General features: G+C 40.4%; 1 protein-coding gene across 3 annotated transcripts in view; it reads left to right on the forward strand.

The window, feature by feature from the left end:
- Nucleotides 1-14,252, forward strand: part of PANK3 (pantothenate kinase 3) — a 29,010-nt gene extending 14,758 nt beyond the window's left edge. For 2 of the 3 annotated variants that reach the window (XM_036312640.1, XM_036312641.1), the window contains 3 exons: nt 1,894-2,017; nt 6,984-7,109; nt 8,256-14,252. In XM_036312640.1, the coding sequence (XP_036168533.1) occupies nt 1,894-2,017; nt 6,984-7,109; nt 8,256-8,306 (301 nt within the window). In that variant the 3' untranslated portion in view covers nt 8,307-14,252. Of the gene's footprint in view, nt 1-1,893; nt 2,018-4,482; nt 4,625-6,983; nt 7,110-8,255 lie in introns of those variants that run through there. The other variant, XR_004968143.1, reaches the window with a different exon arrangement.
- Nucleotides 14,253-16,029: the final 1,777 nt, after the last annotated feature.

Consider the following 16,029-nt stretch of genomic DNA (forward strand, 5'->3'; position numbering starts at 1 on the left):
AAAGGAAAAAGAAAAAAAAGATGTATAAATTACCAGATATAAAAACAGTCACAGGGATATAAAGTACAGCCTAGGGCAGTGATGGCGAACCTATGACACGCGTGTCAGAGGTGGCACGCGAACTCATTTTTTTTGGTTGATTTTTCTTTGTTAAATGGCATTTAAATATATAAAATAAATATCAAAAATATAAGCCTTTGTTTTACTATGGTTGCAAATATCAAAAAATTTCTATATGTGACCCGGCACCAGAGTTAAATTAGGGTTTTTCAAAATGCTGACACGCCGAGCTCAAAAGGTTCGCCATCACTGGCCTAGGTAATATCTATAATAATAAAAGCATAATATGCTAATTAGACCGGCGACCTTTCGGACGAAGCTGGGGCTGTGAGGGAAGCCTGGGTCCTGGGTACCAGAGTGAAGCCAGTGCTGGCAGCCGGGGGATGGAAGGCCTACTCTTCACGAATTTCGTACACCGGGGCTCTAGTAGTCAATAAGAATGTAATAACTATGTGTGGGTGTCAGATGGGTACTAGAATTATCAGAGTGATCATTTCTTATGTTATATAAATGTTTAGTCACTAAGTTGTACACCTGAAACTAATAGAATATAGTATGTCAACTGTAACTGAAAATTAAAAAATAAAGTTGCTTATTTAGTTTTTAGAAAGCATTAAATATATCAGGAAGTTGTAAGGGGGCTTCTTCTTACTCAGTTTAGATTCCAAATTTTGAAGGCTCATGTAGTTTGAGAATTAGATCTTAGATGTCTTCCTGAGTGCACCCTATATGAGACCATTTTTATTAATCCTTGAGTATTCTTTCCATGATTATGTCTTTTCAAATTAGTGTTCTGGATTTCTTCAAATAAATACCCAGAGGTAGGATTGCTGAATCTGTGGCATTTCCGTTTTAAATCTTTTGCAAATACAAATACATATCCTTATCCTCCCCTTACTTAGAAGGTAACATTTACATACCATTGACTAGCATACTATATATCAGTGGTTCTCAACCTTCCTCATGTTGTGGTGACCCCCAATTTCATTGTTACAAATTGAACATAATTAAAGCATAATGATTAATCACAAAAACAATATGTAATTATATATGTATTTTCCGATGGTCTTAGGCGACCCCTGTGAAAGGGTCATTCGACCCCCAAAGGGGTCACGACCCACAGGTTGAGAACCGCTGCTATATATACTTTTTAACATTTTTTATTGATTTTTTTTTTTTATTTTACTCTTCTTATAGAGAGAGGGGAAGGGGGAGAGAGAGAGAAAGAGACATGGATTTGTTATTCCACACTTTTGTTGTTAATCCTCACCCAAGGATATTTTTTCATTGATTTTTAGAGAGAATGGAAGGGAGGGGTAGAGACAAAAACATCAATATGAGAGAGATACTTCAATATGGGAGAGACACAGGGCAGGGCTCGAGCCTGTAACTGAGGTACATGCCCTTGACCAGAATCAAACCCAGGACCCTTTAGTCTGTGGGTTGCTGACGCTCAACCACTAAACCAAACCAGCTAGGGCGATATATATACTCTAACAGCATATATGTGTGTATATACATGTGTGTGTGTGTGTGTGTGTGTGTGTGTACACACACACACACACTAGTCTTTCTCTGCCTCCTTTACCTTCTTTCTCTCCCTCCCATCCCTCTCCTGCCTCTATTCCCTTCCCTTCTTTCTTTCTTGTTAACAGCTTCATGCTATTTCATTGTTTGGTGATGTTTGGGTTCCGTTATTTTGGTATGTTCAGTTTAGTGGATCAATGAATAACCCTGTATATGTGTAGATTTATCTGTAGGATAAATTCTCTGTATGTATGAAATGTTGCTTTTTATCAGCAGGTTTGATTTTGTTTTTTCATTTCTCTGCAGTTTTGGCAACATGATTTATAAGGAGAAGCGAGAATCTGTTAGTAAAGAAGATCTAGCAAGAGCTACTTTAGTTACTATCACCAATAACATTGGTTCTGTGGCACGAATGTGTGCTGATAACGAGGTGAGAAAATTTTAATTATATGAAAAATGTGAATTGGAGTTTTATGTACATATAGCAGAGCTTCTTCATGTTTCTTGCAGAGACCTATAGGATAGAGACCTAATCCGTTAAGCCCCAGAACTCATGGATGTATGTTAACACCCAGCACATTAAGTGTGTATGTTATGTACCCAATTGTTACATGACCTTTCAAGAAAGTAACAGGTAATTCAAATCAGAAATAGCACAAATAGACATTTACATTTCGCCTTCTCAGAAATACAGTCACGTGCTGCCTAATGACAGGTACATTCTGAGAAATGCGTCATTGGGTGATTTCATTATTGTGTGAACATAATAGAGCACAATTATCACAAACCTGGATGGCACAGCCTACACACGCGTAGGCTGGATGGCAGAGCTATTGCTCTGGGCTACAAGCCTATACAGCATATTACTTGTACCAAACAACATGAGATTAAATCAAGCACAAGAAAAATGGTGCAACCAAGAGACCCATAGATCTGTCAGGCTGCCGCTGCTGCTGCTGCTGCTTCTGGTGTAAAATGGCATACTGTTTTATAGCAAACTGTCTTCTTTTTAGAAAGAGAACACTCTAGAACAGGGGTAGGCAAACTTTTTGAGTCGAGGGCCACAATGGGTTCTTAAACTGGACTCAGAAGAAGGAGCTGCGGCCGTGTTTCCCGACGTTCCCACACTGCTGCTGGTGAAGGAGTGGAGGGGAGAGCAAGAGAACCCTCCGCTCTTTCGGCTCCGCGGGCCGGATAGAACAGCCAAACGGGCCAGATCCGGCCCGCGGGCCATAGTTTGCCCACGGCTGCTCTAGAATTACAGTAAGAAGTTTATAGTATGGTATGGTATGGTATAGTATAGTACAGTATAGTATAGTATAGTATAATCTACACTAATAAAAGAGAAAAATGGTAATTGGCATACGGCGATACCCTTTTCATTGGCTAATCAGGGCTATATGCAAATTAACTGCCAACTAAGATTGGCAGTTAACTGCCAACAAGATGGCAGCTAATTTGCATATGTAGGCACAATGCAGGGAGGCGAAAGGGAAAGCAGGAAGAAGCCCCCTGCCACTGACAGTGATCTGAAACCCAGGGGGGAGCTAAGAGCTGGGGGGCAGGGCAAAGGCGGCCCCAGGGCCGCCTTTGCCCTGCCCCCCAGCCATGATCGGAGAATCAGGCGCCTTTGCCGCCCTGGCCAGTGATAGCAGGAAGTAGGGGTGGAGCCAGCAATGGGAGCTGGGCAAGGTCGAAGCTGGCAGTCCCGGGAGCTAGGGGTCCCTTGCCTGGGCCTAAAGCAAAGCCCACGATTGCGGCGCCCCCCGCTGCCACTGCAGGTCCCCGCTGCCCGGGCCCGACGCCTAGGCCAGAGGCGTTAGTCCTGGGCAGGGGCAGAGCCTGCAACCATGGGGAGCTGGGGGTCCCCTTCCCAGGCCTGACACCTCTGCCGGAGGCCTCAGGCCTGGTCAAGGGGCCGATCCAGTGATTGGTGATCGGAGGGTGATGAGGGTCAACTCCTCTGGCTGAGGCATCAGGCCTGGGTGGGGGGCGGAGCCGGGGATTGGGGGGATATGATGGTCCCCTTGCCCAGGCCTGAAGCCTGGGTCAGAGGCGTCAGGCTTGGGCGGGGGATGGAGCAAGCGATCAGAGGGAGATGGGGGTCCCCTGCCCAGGCATGATTCCTGGGCCAGATTTCTCAGGCCTGGGCTGGGGCCAGAGCCAGTGATTGGGGGAAGATGGGGGTCCCCTGTCCAAGCCTGACACCTCTGGCGGAGGCGTCAGGCCTGGGCAAGGGGCCGATCAGGTGATCGGAGGGTGATGGGGGTCAATGCCTGAGTGCTCCCAGTATGTGAGAGGGGGCAGGCTGGGCTGAGGGACACTCACCCCCACCCCCACCCCCACCCCCCAGTGCACGAATTTCGTGCACTGGGCCCCTAGTCCTATATAATAAAAGGCTAATATGCAAATCATCGAACTGTGGAACGACCAGTTGCTATGATGCGCACTGACCACCAGGGGCAGACGCTCAATGCAGGAGCTGCCCCCTGGTGGTCAATGAACTCCCACGGGGGAGCACCGCTCAGCCAAAAGCCTGGCTCACGCCTGGCAAGCTCCGCCGCAGTGGCGGGAGATTCTCCCGTCTCCATGGCAGTGGTAAGGATGTCCAACTGATGGCTTAGGCACACTCCCCGCGGGGAGCAGGCCTAAGCTGTTAGTCAGACATCACCCAAGGGCTCCTGGGCTGCCAGAGGGATGTCTGACTGCCAGCTTAGACCCGATCCCCAGGGAGTGGGCCTATGCCATCAGTTGTACATCCCCTGGGGGGACCCAGATTGCGAGAGGGTGCAGGCCGGGCTGAGGGACCCACCCCCGCTCGAGTGCACAATTTTTTGTGCACCAGGCCTCTAGTAGGTAAATAAGCCAGTGACAGACATTTATTATCATTGCCAGATTGTATATACTGTACAGCATTGTTCTGTACTTTTATACGGCTGGCAGTGCCGTAGGTTTGTTCACACCAGCACCACCACAGACATTTGAGTAACGTGTTGTGCTACATCAGGATGGCTGTTTCATGGCTATGACACCACAGGTAATAGAAGTTTTCAGCTCCATTGTAATCCTTTGGGACCACCATCATAAATGTGATCCTAAAATGTCGTTAGGCAGCACATGGCCGTACATGACCTAAATCTCTTAAAGATGTAAAAGAAAAAGGCAGTGTGTGTGAGTGTGTGTTTTGTGTTGTCTTTTTCCTGGTACTGTTGCATTTGATTGGTGAAGTGCTTGGAAGTTTTCTTACTGCCCTCGGCTTCTTTACAGTGCTGCCTTGTTGCATATGGATCAAGCAGCATTGTACAGGGCTATGAAGGCATTGAGACTCATTCTTCATATACTTACGAAAAGCATGTACTGCTAGCTAGACCTATCTCATATTTGGGTTATTTTTATTTGAAGGAGACTATATATACAATTCTTTCTTCATGTAATAGATATATTTGTCAATTTAATTTATGTTTTTTAATTGATTTTTTTATTTTCAGAGAGAGAGGAAGCGAGAGGAATAGAGAGATAGAAACATCCATCTGCTGCCTCCCACACGCCCCCTACTGGGGATCGAGCCCGAAACCCGGGCATGTGCCCTGACCCAGAATCAAACCAGCAACCTCTTGGTGTGTGGGTTGATGCTCCACCATTGAGCCAAACCGGCCAGGGTCCATTGAATTTTTGTAAATGTCAAGTACTTTTAACTGAATGGCGACTTGGCTTTGTGAAGGAACCCTTTATTAGTCTTCATTCATTCACTTATTCGTTGGATAAATATGTACAGGTCGCCATGTGCTAGGCATCGTTCTAGGCCAGTGATGGCGAACTTTTTGAGCTCGGCGTGTCAGCATTTTGAAAAACCCTAACTTAACTCTGGTGCCGTGTCACATACATATTTGCAACCATAGTAAAACAAAGACTTATATTTTTGATACTTATTTTATATATTTAAATGCCATTTAACAAAGAAAAATCAACCAAAAAAATGAGTTTGCGTGTCACCTCTGACACGCGTGTCATAGGTTAGCCATCACTGTTCTAGGCACTTGGGATACATTAGTGAAGGAAACTGATCTCTGACATGGTGGAGCCTACATCTATTCGAGTGATGTAGTAAATAAGTATTTAGTTTGTGTTAGGTAACAAATGCTGTTTTTCAAAATGAGAAAATCAAACAGGACAAAGAGAATTTGAGAATAGACCAGAGCGTAGCAGAGGACAGATTGCTGTGTAATTGGGTGGTTGGAGGAGGCTTTATTGAAGATGTGACATTTGCACAAAGATTTGAAGGAAGCAAAAGAATCATACATGTGGATATTTTGGGGGAAAGAGGATCCAACAGAGAGAACAGCTGTGCCAAAACCCAAATTAATGTTCTGAATTATTATTTAAATCCAGAATTTTATTTCTTTAGTTTTTAATAATAGTGTAGTTAAGTTGGTTGAGGGAATAACTAGCAGGCATTTTAACCTCAGTCAGTGTGCATGCCCTACCCAGTCAGTGTTGCTCTCCAGCTCTGTATAAAGTCCACAGGTTGCGTGTCATTGTTGAGCATACATTGCAACATACTGGCCAAGTTTACAGCTGCTTTTAATCCTAAACACATTTTTTAACATATTTTATTGATTTTTTTTACAGAGAGGAAGGGAGAGGGATAGAGAGTTAGAAACATGGATGAGAGAGAAACATCGATCAGCTGCCTCCTGCACACTCCCTACTGGGGATGTGCCTGCAACCAAGGTACATGCCCTTGACCGGAATCGAACCTGGGACCCTTGAGTCCGCAGGCCGACCCTCTATCCCCTGAGCCAAACCGGTCAGGGCAATCCTAAACACATTTAACTCTTCCTTGGTTGGTCACCTTTAATCTCAACAACAGCACCGCTCCAAATTGCTATATTAAGTGAATTATTTCTTGGCCATTTTCGCAAACAGGTCTCATCTATAATCATTTAAGTAGCATCTTTTCCAGAACTTTTCTTTTTTAAAATAGACTTTATTTTTTAGAGCAGTTTTAGGTTCACAGCAAAAATGAGTGGAAAGTAGAGAGTCCTCATATACCCCTGATCCGCCTGCACAACCTCCCGTTTCCATCCAGCAGCTCACTGACTCACTCATTACAACCCATGAACCTACACTGACACACCATCACCATCCAAAGTCCATAGTTTACACTTGGGTTCACTCTGGCTGTACATTCCATGGGTTTAGACAAGTGTGTAGTAATGTCCAAAAGTCATGTTTTTAAATATACAGGATTATGGAGTTGTATGCCAGGAATGTAGCAGGCACTAGCAAGTGGTAGTTATTTACATTTTTAAGTAGAGATTTTGTAAACCCTCTTGTATTGTGAAACCTATTTATAATTCTTTCTTAAAGTCATTTTATTTGTTCTTTTCCTTTAGAAAATAAACAGAGTTGTCTTTGTTGGAAACTTTTTACGAGTCAATACTCTCTCAATGAAACTTTTGGCATATGCACTGGATTACTGGTCAAAAGGACAGCTGAAAGCATTGTTTCTAGAGCATGAGGTATGACAGCAAAATAACGTTTGTGAATTTTAATAGCATGCTTTTATATGCAGGCTTCTTGTGTAAAGTACAAACTACAGTTTACCTAAATTGTATATTGATTCCTCACTTCAGTTTGAATTGGGGGATCAGGGTTACTGTAACCTGGCAGGCACCGCATTAAGTTGAGACTTCACAATTCTGAGAGAGCAGTATCAGCTCCTTAAATATTGGGCTGCTTATACACTTAGTGGATCTTATTTTCTCCTCTGAGGTAACAAATGTTAAATGTGAACAATACAAAACTATATAATTTAGCAATGAAAATTAATCTTCCCACCACAACCTCACACTCACTGCCAGAGATAACCACTGTTAACACTTTGGAGTTTTGTTTTGTTTGTTTGTTTCATATTCACTACAGCCAGTTAAATTTTGATCTAATCAAATATCAGTTTACATAATGTTTCAGATTAAGTAAATTTACCTCGAGTTATTTTGTTTCTGGTCAGTCAACTGGCTACAAGAGTTTTAATAACACAGGTTCAGAGCATTTCCTTAAAAGCATGCGTGTTTCATTGTCACTGCTCTCACTGTAGAGATCAGAATGAGAAATGCCAAGTTGCTGCATGCGGGATGGAGTCACTGAAAGTGGCAGGCTCAGCCAAGGGAAGTTAATTGAGGAAAGGGGAGGGGGCACAGAATTGCAATAATAGACCTAGAAATTTTAGTGTCTAAAAGCCACACTTTGCTTTGCCGGTGTGGTTCAGTGGTTGAGCGTCAACCCTTGGACCAGGTTATTGTTTGATTCCCGGTCAGGACACATGTCCGATTTGCCAGCTTGATCCCCAGTAGGGGGCGTGCAGGAGGCAGCGATCAATGTTTCTGTCTCATGATTGTTGTTTCTCTCTCCTTTTCTCTTCCTCTCTCTGAAATCAATAAAATCAATAAAAAGACATTTAATTTCTTTTAAACCACACTTTAAAAGTAGGTATTTAAAAGGTGTATATATTGAGAATACAATTTAAAACTTTTTATAATAGCTGACAAAACAAATTGGTAGATTTCTGAATAGATGTTATAATATAAATGTGTTCTTAATAGTGGTTCATACTGTATGATAATTTAAGAGCTGCACTACATTAATAATTGTTTTAAATTATACAGGGATACTTTGGAGCAGTTGGTGCACTTCTTGGGCTGCCAAATTTCAGCTAAAAGCATCAGGTTTATCTCTGATAATAAATGTCATCCAAGAGGAACTGAAAACCACAGGCATAATTGCTGCATTATTTGTCACTGGAAACGAAGGATAAAAGAGTAGCACTATTCCTGTTGCTTTTTAAATGTCAAAATGGTAAGCTGCTAAATGTTGCCATAGTAACAGCAAGAACTCGGTAGCAGGTGAAGTATTTCTAATTGAAATGCTTTCCCTTTTGTATATAGCCAGTGTTAAATCCTTAAATGCAGTACAGCCTCTGATTATTGAGCTTTCTCTCAAAAAGATTTTCTATTTATTTTATGTAGCCAACATTGCAGTACTGTATGCTCAAACAAATCTTAAAAGGCTCAGAAATGTTTATCTCATAAAAATAATTAATTCTGAATATTTGTTACAAGTCTGTTCTGCTTTAGGTATTAGTAAGCAGACCGTAACATACCCTGTATCAAAATAAATTGAAATGGCAATCAAAGATGATAATTTTTATGTGATTTTAGAAATGCCAAGGCAATACTAATTATTCATTGTTGTTTTCCTAATATATCCCCCCAAAAAAGCATGTTTATGTGATCTTTTCCCAGAAGTATAACCTTTTTAAAAGAAGTACCTTTTTCAAATGCCATAATGTAATTGAAATATTAGCCTGAATTTTAAATAAATCTAGAAAATGCACATATTTGGTGACATTGCACTTTCTAGATTTTATTGTTAATCAGTACATTTACAGTGTTTAATATTTTGTAATTGGAAGCTTAATTATTTATTTGAAAGTCCTATGATGAGGTCCCAAAGACTATTCTAATGAATATGGTTTGCATGCATTGGAGAGTTCTTTCTGTACCACATTTATCTCAGGCCCAGACTCAGTCCTTTCTGTCTAATTAGGTCTGAACCATCAAAGCTAAAGACTTAATTCTATTATGAACAGCAACAAAATCACATTTATTCTAAATTGATGTTATAGAAGTCAGAGTGCTTTTGAAACTGGAATTCAGAGGCCGTACTGCAAAATTATAAAAGGATCAGTGTTTTGTACATCCTGGTAATAAAAGAATTATAATTCCTAAATTTACTGTAAATCCCTTTGCCTTAGAATTTGTTCTCTATTTTGAATCATTTTTTTAATGTTATAAACCTTTTCAGATTTTTACTTTGGCAGTAACATTTTAGAGCTCAGCGACGTCGTTAGAGACTATTGCTCATGGTTTTTATGAAGTACAGTGGGGCCTTGACTTACGAGTGTCCCGACTAACGAGTTTTTTGAGGTACCAGCTGTCTCTCGGCTGATTTTTTGCATTGAGTTGACAGAGTAATTTCAGTTAATAAGCTCCTTAACGAGCTCGATCTCGGAACCAATTAAACTCGTAGTCAAGGCCCCACTGTATTGAGGCTTGGGGAAGCTAGTCACCTCCTTAAGTTACCAGTAAGTCTGGTGTGCTTTGAAGAACTTATAGCTGTTTACATTACGGGGAAGTATTGTGGTGTTTCCACAGAACACAGTTTTGCTCCATGGAGAACAGTTTTCACTAGACTACCAAGAGGTGCTTAGAATTTTCAGAATCTGTGCTCAAATACTTATAATTCGGTTTTCTTTTATTTAAAGACATTAATATGAGTACTGGTGAATATGTAGAGAAAGTATGTCAGCATAATTTTTTAGAATTTAGAATATTTAGATCTTTGGATTCATGTCATTCAGTAGATATTTTGAAAACCTACGACCAAACGTTTCTTTCATGTTTCCATTGTATTGATGAGGTATTTCAGCCAAAAGCCGCCAATTCAACTTATTTTAAAAGTTTGTGATTTGGGCATTGGTACAAAAAGTTTTAATTCTGAATATTTGAATATTTTAAAAGACCATAACTTCAAGTTATATTTCTGTGGCAAACGGTACATTAGCAGCCGTAGGCTTAGGTGGAAAGAAATGGAATGATCAAAGTCTCTACAAGTTAGTTTGATCAATACTTTGTTTATTTGGGACTACGATTCCTACTTTCTGTCCTCAAGAATTGCAGGTACTTGCTAACACGCATGTAAAGGGGAGTGCCATCTTACCACTCTGCACTTGGCTTTTCTCATGTATAATCTAGAATGACTGGAATAATAAGAACACAGAATTATGATGAAGGCTGCCAAGATTCCACTTTTGTATTATGACCTCCATGTGAGAATGCAGTGGTAAATAGGTTTGGTTATGATCCCAATCACTATAATGCCTCACCATTTTGTGTTCTTGAACAGCGCTAATAGAAAGAAAATGTGAGGCACATGAAATTTTACATTGTCCAGTAGGCACAGTTAAAGTAAAAAGAAATGGGTGAAATTCATTTTCATTATATGTTTCAATTTAATTCAGTAAATATCTGACATGCTATTGTTTCAACATGTAATCCATATTAAAAGTTACTTAGATATTTTACGTTTTGGTCTTTTGCACTTGGTATTCAAAACCAGTTTGTATTTTATACTTAGAGCACATCTCAATTTACACTAACCATGCTTCCAGTTCTCAGTAGCCAGATTTGGGTAGTGGCTACTGTATTAATGCAGTTTTAAAACTAGCTCTTAAAATTTGGCTTTAAAAAGCGTGTTTGAGAGGGAGAAATATGGGAACCTTATTTTTTAAAAACAAGGGATAGGAAGTAGCTCATTTGGATAGTTAATTTTATACAGACAAGCTGTATTGCGGACCATTCCAAAAATACCTTATACTGCATCCTATCCATCATAATGTCTCCTTTCCCAGTGATACTGATAAAGTGCCCAGACACATTCTGACTGCCGCAGCACTCTCCAAAGTGCATATTTCCCACACTGAAGCAAATTTGATGATTCCAGTGACTTAAATGCCCCCCATCCTATCTAATTTAATTTTGAGAAGCCAATTTTAAAGGATTAAAAAGAGGCCCTATTCTTTGTTGAGTCATGTACAAGAGAATTTTTAACTTTCGGATTTAATTTTCACTTGTAAAAACTGGGTAACATTTTCAAATGCAGGAGCACTATCAACTTATTTTGAGGCTCAGTAAAGAACACAAGGTCTATAGAACTTGTCACGCCCCCCAAAAAAGATTGCCTTTTAATTAGAGAGTTTTAGAACTAGTGGCTTTCAGTTCCATATCCCAACTTCCCCAAGACAAAGTATTGGTGGACTTGCCTGGCAGTTTCTGTTCAGCTACTTTATTTAAATACGTGGACTCTTAGTGTAGGAAAAGTCAATGCTATTGCCAATAATATACATGGTAATTGACAGGCCTTTAGGAAGTTCAGAATATTTGCCAAATATTAGACTGCAAGGGTTCCTGAGTCTTTTGCCTTTGTGTTCAAATGTGATTGCTGTGTTATAAGTTCTGGTTTCTGGAAGTTTCATTTCTGTAAGCGAAAGGATGTGGCTCAGAGGGAAGTTTTTCCTCTGTGTCCAGCGGTACTTTTGCCTTCTAAGAGTAGCTCATCACTCTTAGTCTCACCTTTCTTTCTTTTTTTTTTTTTATGTTTTTTATTTCAGAGAGGGAGAGATAGAAACATCAGTGATAAGAGAGAATCATTGATGGGCTGTCTCCTGCACGCCCCCTACTGGGGGTTGAGCCTGCGACCCAGACATGTGCCCTGCCGGGAATTGAGCTGTGACCTCCTGGTTCATAGGTCGATGCTCAACCACTGAGCACACCAGCCGGGCTCGCCTTGATTTTTAAGGCTGCATTCTTGGGTGGAAAGCTTAGCAAAGCAATAGCTTCTAAATGTCCTTTGTAACCAGTCTGTATTATATAGAAAATTTTTCATATTTTTTTAGTGTATTATTTTTTTCTGGTTGAGCACTTAATGCTTTTTAATCTATTGCATTTGAGAATGTAGTTTAGAAAAAGACTGAAAGAATAATCACCAGAAAAAAAGAATGTGCATAATTTTTCATTTAACTTACTGCGTTGTGGTATGTACTAGTATAAGCAAAATACTAGAAACATGTTGCCTTTTGTAATAATACTCTTTGACCTGTTTAAGATGATTTGCCATGAAATGTCAATGATGTCCTATTTCCCAGTAAGTTGGTTTATCTTACTGTATTTTATTCTCACACCAGAGGAATTCAGCCAACTTTGTTTTTTCATCAGATAATCTCACAAAATGGTATGCTTTGTACTACCACCACCTGTTTTCAGTACTGAGCCTGGTAACTGGCAGACCCAAGAAAGAATTTTCTTCCTTTAAAGTGTTTTAATAGCCTATTTTAAAAACTGTTGTGAAAAGTAACTCATCACAGCTTTCGAGTAATTTCCACTTTCAAAAAGTTCCGATGTCTTCAACAGTCCCTGTTGTTCGGGTTGTCAGTCTTGTGTGGTCAGCGGACGTGGGGTCATAATTTGGTTTTGTATTAGAAATAGCACCAGTCACTGGTCTTTAAATGTTTTATTTGTAAAACAAGGACATTGATTTGTCACAGTGGGATCATCAGTTGTCATCAAGTTCCTGGGAAAGGCAGGTACTTGAATCATGTGGCAGCGTCTGCAGTGACTGACCCAGTCGGTTCAGATGCTGGCCTCATGTCTTGGGATGTATTTTATGTGTATATGTTGATAGGTACTGGACTTGAATTCTCACCCAACCAATAGGATGGTATTAGTTATTTATCATGTTATGTTACTGCTTATAATGAGCAAGTAGATATACCTTAAACTAATATGAAGCGATACATACATATATTAAAGTGTGTAAACCTATCTGGAATTTTTGTTGTGTTAACTTCAAAATTATATGTGCATTATTATAACTTTATTTACATTCTGGCCCTTACTGTAATCAAAGATTATTTTTCTTAAACATTTTCAGTCTGTTTGCCACAGCTGCCACTGAATTTTGTGTTTAAAAGAACTAATGAGGAATGTATTTTTCAAAGGCATAAATGAAGGTCAAAATCAAAATTTTGAATTATATAAATATGCAACTAAATTTCAATTTTTCTAAAATAGTGCTGTTTTTCTTGTTTGCTATTTCTTAACATCTTTCACACGTTGCAGTGCTTACAATTCCAGTAGCTATCAAAGGGCACCATCTGCTTAACACCATTGGTAAAGTATGAGTAGATAATGCAGACGGTTTGAGGTCACTTGAACCTGCGCCCCCCCCCACCCCACCCCACCCCCGCCTCATGGCTGCTGTGCCTGCAGTCAGTAGTTGTCGCAGGTGGGAAGCCATTTTGAAATCTGCCCTTTTTTTACGAGGTGCCCTTTTTAGTTTACAACATTTAGGAACAGCAGGTAACTGTAGTCTCCTTGTCCAAACATAATGAATGGAATTAGATGTAAGTCATGTTAAGATGGTTTTATCATTTTTTTATACATTGTGTGTTTTCACTTTTTTTGACTTTTTACTGAAGTTCAACGGCATTTGTCTTAATTCTGCCCAGTTACTGACCAAATCATACACAGATGTTTGTGTGTGTTAACTTTACTTCTACAAGCCATTTCAGTTTAAGTTGCCTTATTCTCTCAAGTTGTTCTTGTCAAGTTGTTCTTGTCTAAGCTTTGTCATGTTGGAATCCTAACACTGAATCTGATGTAAAAATGTATGATGTGCTACAAATTTTATTCATAACAAACTAAGTTATAGCCTATTGTAACCTATAAGGCATTTTTGTAAATTGTCTAATTTATTTTTTCATTTATGTACAGTTTCTTATGTAAATTTTTAGACTGTTTGTTGTGGCCTGTTCTGGAAACATTCTCCTCCTCTTCCTTAATGCTTATTTGCATGAGAGAACCTTGGGTTTGGCTGTTTGCACTGTAGGATTTGGCTGGTTTGCACTGTATGGCCATGAAGCCAACTTCAGCATTCTGCCTTCTTTTCTGTAGCTGGACTTTTTCTAGTTTTGTTCATGTTCTAAATGTTAAAATCATGCTTATTTCCTACTTTCCAAATAAATTCACTAAGTTGTTTACTATGTGCATCTTTGTATGAATTCTTTATTTTACATAATGCGCTCTCACATTTCCATTCTGGTTCAATGTCGGGTCTAACTGAAGTCGGCTACAGCAGAATGTACACGCCGAGGCAAGGACTGTGTGCAGACTGGTCACCTCTGCATCCCCGTGCTTGGCACAGAGAAGGCAGGTGATAAATAAATAAAGAAGTGTGTGCTGAGTGAGTTCATTGTAGAGAAGTGTTACCTCTCCAGTCCGCCCATCTAAGACAGAAGTAACAAAGGTGGTCACTACCTTCCTCTCCACATTAGGAAGCGCAAATGTTCCTCAGGGATGCAAACCTTGAAATCTAAGATGCGAATTAATAAAATGTGAAAAGTGCTGCTTTTCCTTGACTGGAGGCCATGCTGCCCCACTCAGAAGTGAGTGTGTTCACATCGTTCCTTCACGCCTAGACGTGCTCCCCAGGAGGTGCCGGATGCTCACGGCACGTGGTATCACACAGCTCAGAGAGGCCTATTTCATACATGTTTCCTCCAAACCAGGACTTCATTCATAGGCAATGCCTGTTAGATTCGAGTAAAAGGGAGGGGGGAGAGAGAGAGGCTGTGATGACCTTTCTTAATATGTGAGGAATGAAGTTGGAAAATTGACTTCCATGTTTTCATATTGTGTGACTGTCTACTGTGGGCACATAGGAATGGTTGGAAACAGGAAGACGGCCATGTGAAGTACATAACCTGCCTGTTTAAAAAGAAAAATCCAGTAAACTTGAACTAGGATGAAAATGGAGACTAGAGGAGAAAATGGTGAATTTGGTGTGGAAATTATAGATTTGAGGTGTAGAAGTATAGAAGCGATTGGAAATAAACTATGAAGAGCAAAAGCAGTTCAAGGCTACAAAATAAACGTTCAGGGAGGGGGAAAGGGGTTGTACTGTATTCTATATGCAGACCAAGTAAGTTTTATTTTTTAAAAAAATATATGTTTTCACTGATAGAGGGAGAGACAGAAACATCAGTGAGAGAGACAACATCAATTGGCTGCCTCCTGCATCTCCCCCACCCGTGCTGGGGATCGAGTCTGCAACCGGACATGTACCCTGACCTGGAATTGAACTGTGACCTCCTGGTGCATAGGTTGATGCTCAACCATTGAGCTACACTGGCCAGGCCAGACCCAGTAAATTTTGAAAACAAGGTGTCTGTTCTGTTTGCATGTTCCTCAACTGAATGTATTGTATATTGAGCAAACATTGTTCACATTTCAGCATCTAAAGTCTTAATCAGCTCCTGTGCTAAACACTTCATAAATTCCTATTTCTGGATTTTGAGTGTCTTTATAAAGTTTTGTTTTGTTGGGGGTTTGGGGTTGTTTTTTTCCCCAAAAAAATAAATTTAGAAAACCTGGCTGGTCCTTATCTTCTCCTTTACATAAAAGTTGTTACTTCTTGCCCTAACCGGTTTGGCTCAATGGATAGAGCGTCAGCCTGTGGACTCAAGGGTCCCAGGTTCGATTCCGGTCAAAGGCATGTACCTTGGTTGTGGGCACATACCCAGTAGGGAGTGTGCAGGAGACACCTGATCAGTTTCTCTCTCAATGTTTCTAACTCTCTATCCCTCTCCCTTCCTCTCTGTAAAAAAATCAATAAAATATATACATATTTTTTTAAAGTTGGTACTTCTTAAAGTTTTTCTCAGAGGGTCACAGCACACCCCGAAGTGCAGGTGACTGGGCCTTTGGGTGAGTAAGTGCGTATTTCCAGTCGGGACTCTAAACAGAAACCACGTCTCTGGAAATA

This window comes from Myotis myotis, unplaced genomic scaffold, assembly GCF_014108235.1.
Source record: "Myotis myotis isolate mMyoMyo1 unplaced genomic scaffold, mMyoMyo1.p scaffold_m19_p_6, whole genome shotgun sequence".
NCBI lineage: Eukaryota > Metazoa > Chordata > Mammalia > Chiroptera > Vespertilionidae > Myotis > Myotis myotis.